Source organism: Schistocerca piceifrons, chromosome 1, assembly GCF_021461385.2.
Source record: "Schistocerca piceifrons isolate TAMUIC-IGC-003096 chromosome 1, iqSchPice1.1, whole genome shotgun sequence".
Taxonomy (NCBI): domain Eukaryota; kingdom Metazoa; phylum Arthropoda; class Insecta; order Orthoptera; family Acrididae; genus Schistocerca; species Schistocerca piceifrons.
In genome coordinates, this window is record NC_060138.1 from 17,776,434 (window position 1) to 17,791,500 (window position 15,067).

General features: G+C 44.8%; 1 protein-coding gene across 2 annotated transcripts in view; it reads left to right on the plus strand.

The window, feature by feature from the left end:
• LOC124805337 (zinc finger protein ZPR1) overlaps positions 1–15,067 on the plus strand; it is a 72,937-nt gene that overhangs the window by 21,456 nt on the left and 36,414 nt on the right. The window contains exon 2 of one of the 2 annotated variants that reach the window (XM_047265869.1): positions 7,089–7,232. The exons of the other annotated variant lie outside the window; for it this stretch is intronic. Coding sequence (XP_047121825.1) covers positions 7,200–7,232 — 33 coding nt within the window. The 5' untranslated portion in view covers positions 7,089–7,199. The remainder of the gene's footprint in view (positions 1–7,088; positions 7,233–15,067) is intronic. 2 annotated transcript variants of the gene reach the window in all.

Genomic DNA, 15,067 nt, shown 5'->3' on the forward strand with positions numbered 1-15,067 from the left:
CATTGTTGGGGGATTCCATTGTCACGGGTGGGACAGTTGCACTACGTTTTTCAACAATCAGATGCTGATATAACATAAAGTATAAATAGAAATAAAGTAAAGATTGACTGGTTGCCTTACAAATAATTGTTTTACCTTCCCTTTAAATCTGAATGTCAGAAGTTTTCAAATTGAGCTGTTATTCATCTTTAAAACTTTGTCACGGGTGGGACAGTAAATAGACGTAGCATTGAATAACCACCAACATTTTAGAAGAATTCTGTGATTTATGCACTTATTTTCTTTTGAAAATATTGAATTCACATTAATAAAACAATTCTCTCCATGACATAATATCAATAAATATTAGATTAGTAATACTTACTTACAATAATTGCAATCAAAGACTGTCACGGGTGGGACAAGGAATTGTCACGGGTGGGACTCGTGTGAAGTGCAATCTGTTTTTTTAAACTGATTTTATTATGCCAGTTAGCTATGAATCAGTAGGTAACATATACTTAGAGGGCACTTTAAGTTTTAATAACTTCGTAGAACATTTTTGTTGCTTATAAATAATATAAATTTTGGTATAGTTATTAGTTTACAGTTCTGAGTACTTAATTATTTCACTTGACGAATGTACCACTTTGAAAAAATACACTTGACCTCTCACCCACTTTCGAAAATGTCTAAATTGCCGGGAAACTCATAATATAAGGTGTCCCTAACATGTTTGACATTTGGATTCGGGAGAATAGCAAGAACTTGTTTAAACTCTATGTAGGATACATCCTGCTCGTCAGCTTTAAATACCTTTGCTGAGTCCCCAACAGATCGCATACACATAATCTGTATTTCCCCATTGTCTTCTACACTTCTCTGTGCAATTGCAGCATATCTATATGTAGTGAATTTCTTTCTTGCAGTTTGGAACTCAACTAAAATAAATGTTCCTGGCATGATGTGTTCCACAGCTGGTTCTGAACCTGTAACTTCTTGGGAGTTGGGTGTCAACAGGGCACCAGGATATGATTCCTCATCACTCATCTCAGAATCTGTGTAGATTAGTGAATATATGTTGGGTGCAAGTGGGAAAAGCTCCACTTTCTCTAAATCTGATTTTAGGAAAGTTCTACCACATACTAGGTTACAGGTATTGTAACCATTGAAGTAATGCTTGCTGCGAATATCTTTTATTTTTTTAACAGCTTTCCAGCGGCCATCCAGAATGTCTGTTTTCATCAATATGATCTTTTGTCAGAAGAAGAAAGTTTATTCCAGAAACAGATGATTTGGCACAGTCTAAAAATTCCTGTGCATTGCTGATGATGACTTTTCTTTGCTTAACTTTATTCCAAACAGCCCTTTTTGGTACAGCTCCAATGTCATCCACTGCACTTTTCCCATGTGATGTTGCAAAGAAAAACCATTCTCCAGACACTCCAAAGTCTTGCATCATGTAGCAGAGGTTAGAAATGGTGAATTTGTTCTTAAATTGACCTGCGAAACCATCAGAAAAAAATTCGTATCGAGGTCAAATTGGGAAGGTCTTGTTACAGCTTACTTATTATACTCTTTAAACATTCATAAACTGAGTACTTGTCATGACACAGTTCATCGCTCACAATTGCAAATGACTCTAGCCATGTTTTCATCCAAACACAAATAGTGACCACTGTAATCTGTGTATGACTCCAGTGGGCACTTTGTATCTCATCTTGTGCCAGTGCTACATAGTTTTCTGCAAAATCTATTTGCAATATCACTTCATCATCACTAACTGATGCTTTCACAGTCTTGAAAGCTCCAGATTGCATCCTTTTGACAAAGAAGTGCTCCTTGAATGTTTTTAGTTGAGACTGAAGTTCAGAGAGAGCTTCACAAAGTGTTCCACTGGTAGTAATCTGTTTAGGGTGACACTCATGTTCGGTCCATTTTCTCCAAGATATCATGTCACACAAATCAAACTTTCCATCTATTATTGTGTGTAAATTCCTGATGCATTTCTTGCATTGACTTGTCATGCATATTTCACTTTCTACATCACAGCAAACAAGATTCATAAGGTGAGTGTGAGTAGCAGGGAAACTAGCTATTTCTTTGCGAATGGCTTCAATGATGAAGTTGAAGTTAGCATGATATCTGCACACACATACATTGTGAGGCATTTGAGACGTTAGAATAACATTTTTAGGCTGCAACTCGTAGAAGTTTGAAATCTTGATATCAATATCTGGATTGTCTTGCTTAAAAAGAAAAAATGCTTCCTTAACTGTCATATTCATGTGACGCTTCTGCAAGCTAACTCTTTTCCCGGTTTCATGGTCTACAATAGACTTTACATCCTTTATACCAGGTGTCTGCCTGCTGATTTCATCATTTGTGAAAAAATTTTGTATTTTGAGCAGATTATCACCTGTAAGTTTACGAAATGTTTTCTTCACTACTGGGAAAATCTGCTTTACTACCTCTTTAGGTAAGCTTTCACTTACAAGCTTTTTTATTACTGCTGATTTTTTTGAGGGGCTTGAAGGAAGCAACTTCTTTACCCGAGAAACAGCTTTGCCAAGGGACTGAGGACATTTATATGATCCTAACTGGGAAATACAGGTCTCAGACTGATCTTCAGTTAATACGGATTTTAGTTTAAGTCTGTACTTCCTTTTTCTTTCAGCTTCCTTCTTTCAATATTCCAATAAAGATTTTTCACTGGAGGATACGTTCGTCTTCATATTTTTCCTTCTTCTTTTATCCCATTCTCTTTCCTTTTTCTTTATGGACATTGTACTTGCTGTTATCTTTCTTCAGTTTTTCTCGAAGTTTTCTCATATGCTCTGCTGATGTTGTTTTCCCCATTTTCTGAATAAGCAGTAAGTTTTTATTTAGTGTAAACCATCAAAGCACTTGTTATATCAACCAATTTAACTTAACAATAACAAGAAGTGTTACATGGTTGAGATTTGAGTAACATCCAAAAAACTGTCACGGGTGGGACACAATTTCTTTTAACATTTATAAATGATCATTTATAACTTAGAAGGTGCCTTATGGTTCATTGGATGTTTTTATTTGTTTTCCTTACTTCTAACCTAAAATATATAGAATTACTATAATTGCTACATTATAAGGTAAACTTTTTCATGTTTTTTGTCACGGGTGGGACACTAAATACATAGTAACTTTTGTGAATTAGCTGCATACTTAATAACTTACCTTTCTTTCAAAACTGAAGTTTGTCAAAAAGATAAGATTCTGCTCTTGAAATTTAACAATTAAAACATCAACAATCGCTGCAACCCAAATTTAAACAGCTGCCAACACAAAAAGCAAACCTTTTGTTTTCCATCCTCATCTGTAGAATCGCCAACTTTGTTTAACTATATTTCCTCAGCTAATTATGTAATTTTTATAATTTTTTCAGGACAGTAAAATTCAACTTTTGTAGATTCGAAAAACTATAACATTGTTAAATTTGGCATTTTTTCAAAAAATAAGCTTCAGGCTCAGTTTGGCATGGAATGACCCTCTTCTTTTTTATGCTCACGGAATTCTTCGATTTCCTCGTTGGACAAAAGAATGTGTAATATTTCACGACTCTCATAAAATCCTCAGCATTTTGCATTGCAGCTGTATTTGGTCAGAAAAGGCCCCTTCCCATGACCAGTAGCTCTGTATACGCGGTCAGTTGGCACAAACGACTTACTCAATTCAAACAGCTGGTAACAATTTTTAAAATGAATAGGGCAACCATCAGAAATAATGATTATCTTTTCTGCCCCTGTTTGCAGTTGAAGAATTTTGCACATTGTTAGCAAAGCTTGTGCTGAGTCATGTCATGTGTCATCACTTACAACTGAACACTTGTGATGTTGTTTTCAAAATATGTCACTCCTGTAAAAATTTAAACCTAGTCATTAGTCCAATGATACCCTTGTACTTCTTGTGAGAGAGTTACAGACCTGTTCTCAGCAAAATCACAGCGAAGCATTAAACATAGTCCTTCACCCTGTACACACCCTATCACATCTGCAATGTGTTGTTGTTATTGCAATTTCTTCAAATGCTGGTGTGTCACTGCTTTCACTAACCATTTACCAAGTACATCAAGGAAACAGTCAAAGGCAACAGTTTTCCTATTAGTTAATTTTCCTCCCATGTCGCATATGTAATTTCTGCAGAGCTATTTGCTACATCTTCCAGGCTAAGTGTCTGTAAAGACAGTCCTCCCTTTCCAGGGCAGTCACCACATTCTTGAAACAGACAAGTCTCTCGCTTTATGTCACAGACTACTAATGACATCACACGCCCAAACAAGGGTCGTATGTCACATGTTCCAGTAAGTTCTTCAAAGTTACGACACAAAGTTCAAAATTGTCACAGTTCATGCACAACCAGACATCTGTAGGTGGGTGCGGAATTACTCACTTAGGTCGTAGTGCATAAAATTTTGATCTTCCAATATGTGAAGTTGTATAGTTGCTCTTATAAATTGCAAAAGTTTCTTTAATAGTGCGAGTCACTTTCACAACTTTTTGACCTTCAGCTGTTACAGTAATAGTGTCTTTTTTGTTGGAACTCTGGTGAGAACAGTCCCATTTATCTTCCAGATAAAATGACTGCACTATTTGAACTTGAGCTGCTTCTACAGGATGACCATAATAGTGATGTGGCCTTCCAAAGACTCCTTTTACAGACCTCACATTTCTTGATTTGTCTACCATGTACTTTGATACTGATGGAACGTGGTTCAAAATTGTTTTCTTTGAAAATGCCTCTGGAATAATGGTTAAAACTTGTACCTTTTCACTGTGGGATGCACAGTAATCAACAGCTGAATTGAGATTTGTGAAAAATTCCTGGGAAGAGGTGCAAGAGTGCTTTGCTTCATTTTCTTCGGAAGATGGAATTTCTACTTTGAAATGTGTGGTTAGTTTTGCTGTAGTGTATTCATCCATAGGTTTAGTAATTTTTCTGCACTTTCTTGGTGCATAGAGCTTATTGATCGACTTCACTGACCATGGTTTCTTAACAGGATTAACACCTATCTCTGTAGTTGACTGATTGAGGGTATTTAAATTCTTCCTCTGTTTATGCAAAATCTGCATCATCTGCACCATGGGAGGCTTCACCTTGTTCAGATACTATCATCGTTGTTATTGTGCCATACATTTAGAACACACAAAGTCGTCGCTGGAAATATCTTCACTTTGAAACAGGGCCTTAAAATGAGAACACTTATTCCCAACCTGAAGAAAGTCCTTCCCCCCCCCCCCCCCCCCCCCCCCCCCCTCATTCCTTTCATATCATCACTCTGTTATGTATCTGTAAATAGTCAGCAGACTTCACCCTTCTGTGGTTCCAGCCAGAATACATTTCAAACAGTCCTTTCACTAAACATACTGCAACTGTGTCAATTGGCAAATTCCTCACGAAAACATAGAACTCACTGGATAGTCTCAGATTTCTTAGAAGCCTCTTCAGTAAACAAATTATCACTGAACAACTACAATACAGAAACCTTCAATGAACAACCACAACAAAGAAAGTGACAAGAATCTACAACAAAGTGTAAGAAATATCTGCAACAATGAGAGAGAGTAGAAATACATGCAACAAAGAAAGTGATAAGAAATAACTGCAACAAAGACAATAGAAATAAACATTGTAACAAAGAAATTAGTAAGAAACAACTTCAGTGAAGACATACATTACCCTTGAAAGTAAAAAAAAAAAAAAATATTTTTTAAAATAAAACCTGTCCAACTTAAAAGTGGAAGCTCTCCTTTACAGAGAATATAGTACTACATTGTACAAATCACCGGGAAAAAAATCTAACTTTTCTGGAGTGGCATTTTTGGAAAAATTTTTTTCCTGTAAATTATTAAAAAAAATTCAGAAGGCAACAGTAAAAGAACTTCAGCAGATATGTCCAAACAGAGGGTACCATTGTAATAATGAAGGAATTATCTTTCAAGTAAAAAAAATCCTAACAGAATATCTAGAACTGATACAGAGATACAGCATTTTAAAATTTTTTCCAAAATTCTCATCTTCAAAATAGTGCTCTCTGCGCCATCGTTTTAGGCCTGTATCTCAGGCAGGAATTTTTTCAGAGAAAATAAAAACATACATGTTTCTTACTTTGTCCTATTATTTCTCGTTCGATCTGCCATATACATTTTATAAAGAACAGATAAGATTAATATAAATCACAATAGACATTTGGAACTTACAATGTGGAAACAAATTGTATCAGTTATTACATTATAATTATGTCAGGGAAACTACATTATTACGTTAAGTGGAACAAAAATCACATAATTGAAGACTATTAATTACACAGTAACATTAAGATCATGGAGCCATTTCCTGGCATTTCAGAGAGCCGTCTCTGAAACCATGAATGTTACAAACCAGAAGATGGTCCATTTTCTGTACCTCGCCACAGTTACAACTTTCTCCTGAATTTTATCGTATGCTAAATTCAATAACATTCGAGACCATGAAAGTAACCCCCTGCCTGAAGTGATACGGATTATGCCAGTCTTTGAAATGAAGACAATAACACAAATGACAAGAGTGATGAACATCGATACTGTAAGAGGCAGATTGTCATAGATCCCCTCTGAAATAAATTCATGTGTGTTTGTGAGTGGAAGATGCATCTGAAAAATTCGGTTAATGGTTTTGAAAAATAAAGGAAACATAACGTACAAAGTAATCTCCATTAGCTACAACACACTACTGACATAGGTTGTAAAGCTGTTGGAAACTGTGAGCAGACACTACTTGTGGAATTGCTTGAAGCACCAGGAGACGAGACCTGGTGCTACCAGTGAGTTCGGCATTTTGCCTGCCTCCGAAAAACAGCCAGCTGACAAAATCTAATATTAAGACCATGTCGATCGACTTTTCTGAGGGCGAGGGCTCGATCCGTCACAAATATCTACCCGAGGATCAAAATAATAAAATAAGGGAAATCAGAGCTTGAGTGTAAAAATTTAAGTGTTTGTTTTTCCAAGTGCTATTCGAGAATGGAACAGTAGAGAAATAGCTCTATGGTGGTCTGTCGAATCCTTTGCTTGACGCCTTATTGTGGATTGCAGAGTGATCGTGTGGATGCAGATGTGGAGCTAAGTTTGCTGACTGCCCAGGACCAGTGAAGGACGATTTGTTATTGCAGAAACTTGGAATTTACAAAATACCTCGCAAATGTGATGGACTTACGTAGGCCGGACAATCCACATTGTGTAAGTACATTGCACTGAACACTGACAAGGTACTTGAGTTTTGCAATGAACTTATTCTGCCATTGCTAAACATTTTATCTCCACTGGGAATTCAATGGAGCATGACAAAATAATCATTTTGACCAAAGCAACATCTTTGTAGAACTCCATTACAGGGCTATTACAAATGATTGAAGCGATTTCATAAATTCACTGTAGCTCCATTCATTGACATATTGTCACAACACACTACAGATACATAGAAAAACTCATAAAGTTTTGTTCGGCTGAAGCCGCACTTCAGGTTTCTGCCGCCAGAGCGCTCGAGAGCGCAGTGAGACAAAATGGCGACAGGAGCCGAGAAAGCGTATGTCGTGCTTGAAATGCACTCACATCAGTCAGTCATAACAGTGCAACGACACTTCAGGACGAAGTTCAACAAAGATCCACCAACTGCTAACTCCATTCGGCGATGGTATGCGCAGTTTAAAGCTTCTGGATGCCTCTGTAAGGGGAAATCAACGGGTCGGCCTGCAGTGAGCGAAGAAACGGTTGAACGCGTGTGGGCAAGTTTCACGCGTTGCCCGCGGAAGTCGACGAATAAAGCAAGCAGGGAGCTAAACGTACCACAGCCGAGGGTTTGCTAAATCTTACGGAAAAGGCTAAAGCGGAAGCCTTACCGTTTACAATTGCTACAAGCCCTGACACCCGATGACAAAGTCAAATGCTTTGAATTTTCGGCGCGGTTGCAACAGTTCATGGAAGAGGATGCGTTCAGTGCGAAACTTGTTTTCAGTGATGAAGCAACATTTTTTCTTAATGGTGAAGTGAACAGACACAGTGTGCGAATCTGGGCGGTAGAGAATCCTCACTCATTTGTGCAGCAAATTCGCAATTCACCAAAAGTTAACGTGTTTTGTGCAATCTCACGGTTTAAAGTTTACGGACCCTTTTTCTTCTGTGAAAAAACGTTACAGGACACGTGTATCTGGACATGCTGGAAAATTGGCTCATGCCACAACTGGAGACCGACAGTGCCGACTTCATCTTTCAACAGGATGGTGCTCCACCGCACTTCCATCATGATGTTCGGCATTTCTTAAACAGGAGATTGGAAAACCGATGGATCGGTCGTGGTGGAGATCATGATCAGCAATTCATGTCATGGCCTCCACGCTCTCCCGACTTAACCCCATGCGATTTCTTTCTGTGGAGTTATGTGAAAGATTCAGTGTTTAAACCTCCTCTACCAAGAAACGTGCCAGAACTGCGAGCTCGCATCAACGATGCTTTCGAACTCATTGATGGGGACATGCTGCGCCGAGTGTGGGAGGAACTTGATTATCGGCTTGATGTCTGCCGAATCACTAAAGGGGCACATATCGAACATTGTGATAGTGGGTACCAGTTGGATAATGAGTGGAACACTATTGTTTCCACAATTTGTTCCAAATGAGGATGACAGAGTATTCCAATGACCACGGTGAGTGACTACCCTGATGCAGCTGAGTTCCTTAATTCCACGAGCGAGGGCAGGCCTCTGTCACTAAGATTTTACCCCTTGTGCAAAATACACACAGCTCACTAATAACCCCCCCCCCCCCTCCCGCCTCCTGCAGGTTCGGGCGTAAGAATAGGCCCGCGGTATTCCTGCCTGTCGTAAGAGGCGACTAAAAGGAGTCTCAAAACTTTCGGCCTTATGTGATGGTCCCCTGTTGGATTTGACCTCCATCTCTCAAAATTTTTCCGAAGAGCGCGCCGATTGGGGAAGGGCGCCTTACTTGGTGCATTGTGTCGATCTTGCGATCAGACCTTTCGCTGCTTATTCGTCGTTGAATTGCAGTCCTGCCCACTCTCCATCTCTTGGGCATGACTATGGTCCTGCGTGCGGATTACACCTTGCACTGTGCAGTGCCTCTTTCTGCACTGACAGCGACCATGGACCACATGTTACCTAACATCCAGCATGGTAGCCAGTCCGTTGTGGTGGGGCCGCCATGTACCCTGTTGGTTGTAGCCCCCTGACAACACAGGGATCGCTCTACTGGTGCCTGCGCCGTTAACTCCCCACGTATGCCAAGGAGTAGATGCCTATCCTCCTGGGGTATCGGGACTCCCGGCAACGGCCATCCTGCCAGGTGGCTCTTGCTGTGGCTGGGTGGTGCCCGTGGGGAGGGCCCTTGGTCGGAGTAGGTGGCATCAGGGTGGATGACCCGCAATGAAGCGTGGTACATCATCTCTCGCTGGTGGCCAGCCGCCAGCAGTCTCTAAGCGTTCTCGGGCTCAATTTAACGCTCAGAAGTACGATCCGAAAACATTCCCCTCCCTGGCCACACCGTAGGAGGAACGTAAGTCTCAGGATGGCAGTAGCAGTTATTCGCCCCAATTCTTAGTTTGTACGAGAGCTGATGGGGAGTCTGTTCTCTCCTCAAAGCCTCAGTTCTTCGTCAAGCATTTAGAGGACAAGTTTGGGGAGGTGGAGGGCTTGTCCGAAATGCCCTCTGGGTCAGTCCTGATACAAACGGCATCCAATGCCCAGTCACGACAGTTACTTGCGTGTGACAAGTTGGGGGATGTTGCCGTTACCATCACACCCCATAAGAGTTTAAATATGGCCCAGGGAGTTATTTACCATAAGGACCTTCTTTTGCAGTCTGGTGACGAGCTGCGCGCCAATTTAGAGTGCCGAGGTGTACATTTCGTCCGGCGTGTTCATCGGGGTCCGAAGGAAAATCAGATTGCTACCGGTGCCTTCATCTTGGCCTTAGAGGGTGATACATTACCGGAAAAGGTCAAGGTGATGGTCTACCGATGTGATGTAAAGCCCTATATCCCTCCCCCAATGCAGTGCTTTAAGTGCTGGAAGTTCGGTCATATGTCTTCCCGCTGCACTTCCAGTGCCACATGCCGAGACTGCAGACGTCCATCACATCCCAATACTCCATGTGCCCCGCCTCCCATCTGTGTCAACTGCGGGGAGCACCATTCACCTTGCTCGCCAGACTGCAGAATCTTCCAGAAAGAGCGTAAAAACATGGAATATAAGACCCTGGACCGACTGACCTATACTAAGGCCAAAAGGAAATACGACCTACTCCATCCTGTGAGAATGACATCTTCCTATGCTGCTGCTACAACACCTGTGCTAGCCCCATCAGTTTCTCGAATTCTGGCCAGATCGACGAGTAGTACAACTCCTCCTGCCTCCTCACCAGTGGGGGGCTCCACCCACCGGGTTGCTCCTGCGCCACCTACCTCAGGAGCAACATCCTCCCACCCATCGGGGACGTCCGTCCCCACTTCTAAGCCGGAGAAGTGTCCAGCTTCTTCGACTTCTCACGCTCGCAAGGGGTCCCTTGGGTCCCTCCCTTCCCAGGTTTCCACCAGTGGGAAGGCTGACGACCGACAGTGACGTAAGTGCCCACAATCAGCTGGTCGTAGGGTTTCGCAATCCTCCTCCGTCCCAGAGACTGCATTCGTGAAGCTTTCCCAGCCAGTGAAATCCAAGGAGCAGCGTGAGAAACCCAAGAAGAAGAGCTCTAAGCCCAAGGAACTCGCGGTGGCAACCACCCCACCGCAACCTTCCAGCTCTGCATCTGAGGATGAGGTGGAGATTCTGGCGTCTGCTGGGGACCTCAATCTCGCCGGTCCCTCAGACACTATGGATAGCACTAGCACAGTTGCTCAATCAGAGGCAGCAGGTGACCCAGCGGTGTAATCTGCCTTCCCAGTCCCGGCACGCCTTTCTCAGCCATGGACAATATCATCCTCCAGTGGAACTGCAGCAGTTTCTTCCACCATCTAGCTGAGCTCCGACAACTTATTAGCCTTCCCCCTTTCTTCTGCATTGCTCTTAAGGAAACTTGGTTTCCAGCAATGCAAACCCCCGCCCTCCATGGCTATTGGGGTTATTATAAGAACCGGGCTGCTTATGAAAGGGTGTCTGGTGGCGTCTGTGCCTATGTCCTTAACTCTCTTCGCAGCGAGTCTGTCCCTCTACAGACCCCTTTAGAGGCTGCCGCTGTTCGGGTGTGGATGCCACAGGCTGTTACAGTCTGCAGTCTTTACCTTCCACCGGATGGTGATGTCTCGCAGCATGTCCTGGCTGCGCTGATAGCCCAATTGCCGCCTCCTTTCTTGTTACTGGGCGACTTCAACGCCCATAACCCTCTGTGGGGTGGGTCAGTGGCAAGAGGTCGAGGCGCCACCGTTGAGCATTTATTGGCGCAACTTGATCTTTCGCTTTTAAATGATGGTGCCTTCACACACTTCAGTGTGGCACATGGCACATACTCCGCCATTGACCTTTCGATCTGCAGCCCTAGCCTCTTACCTTCTGTCCGATGGAGTGTGCATGACGACCTGTGTGGTAGTGATCACTTTCCGATCTTTCTGTCACTGCCACGGCGTCACTCTTCTGGGCGGGCGCCCTAGCAGATGGGCTATGAATAAGGCTGACTGGGACTTGTTCTCCTCCACTGCCGCTATTGAGCCTCTCTCTAATGACGACATTGATGCGGTGGTTCAATCGGTCACCACCAGCATCGTTACTGCCACAGAATCTGCTATTCCCCATTCTTCTGGGTCCCCTTGGCGGATGACTGTGCCTTGGTAGTCGCCTGAGATCGCTGAAGTGATTAAAGAACGCTGGCGGGCACTCCAGCGTCACAAGCGACATCCTTCCATAGAACACCTCATCACCTTCAAACGGCTGCGTGCGCAGGCCCGCCGCCTTACCCGCCAACGCAAGCAGGAGTGCTGGGAGCGGTATGTTTCCACCATTGGCCTCCATGTCTCTCCAACTGGGCCAAGATTCGACGCCTCTATTGCTATCGAACCCCTGTCAGCATCCCTGCGCTCTCACTGAATGGAGCAGTTTGTACAGATTCCAACGTCATTGCAAACCGCTTGGCAGAGCATTTTGCTCTTAGTTCCGCTTTGATGAATTACCCCCTGGCCTTCTGCTCCATTAAAGAGCGGATGGAACGTCGGAGCCTATCGTTTCACACCCACCATCCAGAATCGTACAATGTTCCATTCAGTGAGTGGGTATTTCGCAGTGCCCTAGCCGCTTGCCCTGATACGCTCCTGGGCCCGATCGCATCCACTGTCAGATGCTGAAACGCCTTTCACTGGACTGCCAGCGATGGCTCCTCGACCTTTACAACCGTCTATGGGTCGAGGGTGAGTTTCCGTCGCAATGGCGGGAAAGTATTGTTATCCCCATTCTGAAACCTGGCAAGAACCCTTTGGAGGTGGACAGCTACCGTCCCGTTAGCCTCACCAACGTTCTTTGCAAGTTGTTTGAACGGATGGTGAGCTGGCGCTTGAATTGGGTACTGGAGTCTCGGGGCCTTCTGGCTCCGTTTCAGGGTGGGTTCCGTAATGGCCGCTCCTCCGCCGACAATCTGGTGAGCCTGGAGTCGGCCATCCGTACTGCCTTTGTCCGCCGTCAGCACCTGGTCGCTGTCTTTTTCGACATGCGGAAGGCGTACGATACGACATGGCGTCATCATATCCTTTCTACGCTTCATGGATGGGGTCTTCGGGGCCCTCTGCCGATCTTTATCCGAAATTTTCTGTTGTATCGTACCTTCCGCGTGCAAGTCGCGACCTCCCATAGTTCCTCCCAAGTTCTGGGAACGGTGTGCCACAGGGATCTGTTTTAAGTGTCTGCCTGTTTTTAATAGCCATAACAGGCTGCTGCGGCAGTGGGAACGTCTGTCTCAGTGTCCTTGTATGCTGACGACTTCTGCCTTTACTACAGCTCTGTTGGCATTGCAGCTGCTGAACATCAGCTACAGGGCACTATCCGTAAGGCGCAGTCTTGGGCTGTAGCTCATGGGTTTCAGTTTTCGGCAGCCAAGACCTGCGTTCTGCATTTCTGCTGGCGACGCACTGTACACCCGGAGCCGTGGCTTTATCTTGACGGTGAACTCCTTGCAGTGGTGGAGTCACATCGGTTTTTGGGGGTGGTTTTTGATGCTAGGTTGACTTGGCTGCCTCATATTCGGCAGCTTAAACAGATGTGTTGGCGGCATCTAAATGCTCTGCGATGCTTGAGTCACACCCACTGGGGCGCCGACCGATCTACCCTGTTACGGCTCTACCAGGCGTTGTCCAGTCTCGTCTGGATTATGGGAGCCTGGCTTATGGCTCAGCATCCCCATCTGTGTTGTGGGTGCTGGACCCAATCCTCCACAGCGGGATACGCCTTGCAGCTGGTGGACAGGATACTTGTGGAGGTGGGTGTCCCTCCACTGTGGTTACAGTGCCAACGTTTGCTGGCCGCTTATGCTGCCCATGTTTTCAGCTTGCTCGGGCATCCTAACTATCATCTACTATTCCCACAGTCGCACGTCCATCTTCCAGAACGTCGGCCCAGGGCTGGATGTACGATCGCGGTCCGCGTCCGAAAGCTTCTCTCCGGGCTTGGGGCTTTACCTCTTCCGCCTCTTTTCCGGGCACGTCTGCGTACACCCCCGTAGTGTGTGCCTTGCCCTCGCCTTCAGCTGGAATTGGCACAGGGCCCGAAGGACTCTGTCCCTCCGGAGGCCTTCCACCGCCGCTTTCTTTCCATCCTCGCAACGTATCGGGGCTCTGGCAGTGTTTACACTGACGGCTCGATGGTTGCTGGTCGTGTCGGTTATGTGCTAACTCTAGGAGACCATTCCGAACAATGTTCATTGCTGGCTGGCTGCCGCAGTTTACACTGCTAAGCTGGTCGCCATCTTTCGTACCCTAGAGTATATCCGCTCCTGCTCAGGTGAGTCCTTCGTGGTCTGTAGCGATTCCCTGAGCGGTTTACGAGCTCTCGACCAGTGTTTCCCTCGTTCTCGTCTGGTGATGGCTATCCAGGAGTCCCTGCATACTCTTGCCCGTTGCGGCTGCTCTGTGGTCTTTGTGTGGACCCCAGGCCATGTTGGGATACCCGGCAATGAAAATGTTGAACGCCTAGCGAAAGAGGCCACCAATGCAACATCTCTGGAGATTGGCCTCCCGGTGACTGATTTGCGGGCACTCTTATGCCGCAAAATTTTCGACCTATGGGACACTGAATGGCGCAACCTGCCCATGCCAAACAAACTTCGCCCTATCAAGGCAACGACGACTGTGTGGCGGTCGTCCATGCGGGTCTCCCGCCGGGAGTCTGTTGTCCTCTGTTGGCTGCGCATTGGGCACACTCGGCTAACGCCCGGCCACTTATTGCGCCGTGAGAACCCACCTCTATGTCGATGCGGCTCCGTTTTATCTGTGGTCCACATTTTGTTTGAGTGTCGCCTTTTAGCTGTGCTCAGGCAGACGTTAGCGCTGCCTGATACGCTCCCTGCCCTTTTAACTGATGACCCTGTTATGGCTGGCTTAGTTTTGCGTTTTATTCGGGCAGGGGTTTTTTATCATTTAATCTCACTAATAAATCGTAGGACAGCGAATTCTGTAGCCGTTGAGGGCTTACTCGAATGTGACTGTTAGGTGTCCAGTCAAACTCTCGTGGACTCTATTAAATGACGACTAGTTGCAGACTCGAAATTTCTTTGAACGTAACCTCACCCATAATTATGTCTTTATTGCAGTCGTCACTTACCAACAAGTCCTTTGTACAGCCAAGAGCACTCGCTTGACTGTCATCTGGCAAATTACTTGTGAGCCATCTAGCAGTATCCTTCCTAGCCACCAAGAATCCCAAACCCGTCTCCCATTCGTGATATTTTCATGAACCGAACTGAGTGTGAGGAAGGTGGCTTGTTGAGCTGAGGAGGAGGGGGAGGAGGGGGAGGAGGAGGAGGAGGAGGAGGAGGAGGAGGAGGACTAGGACTAGGACTAGGACTAGGTGAGGCAAATGGGGGGAACACGTG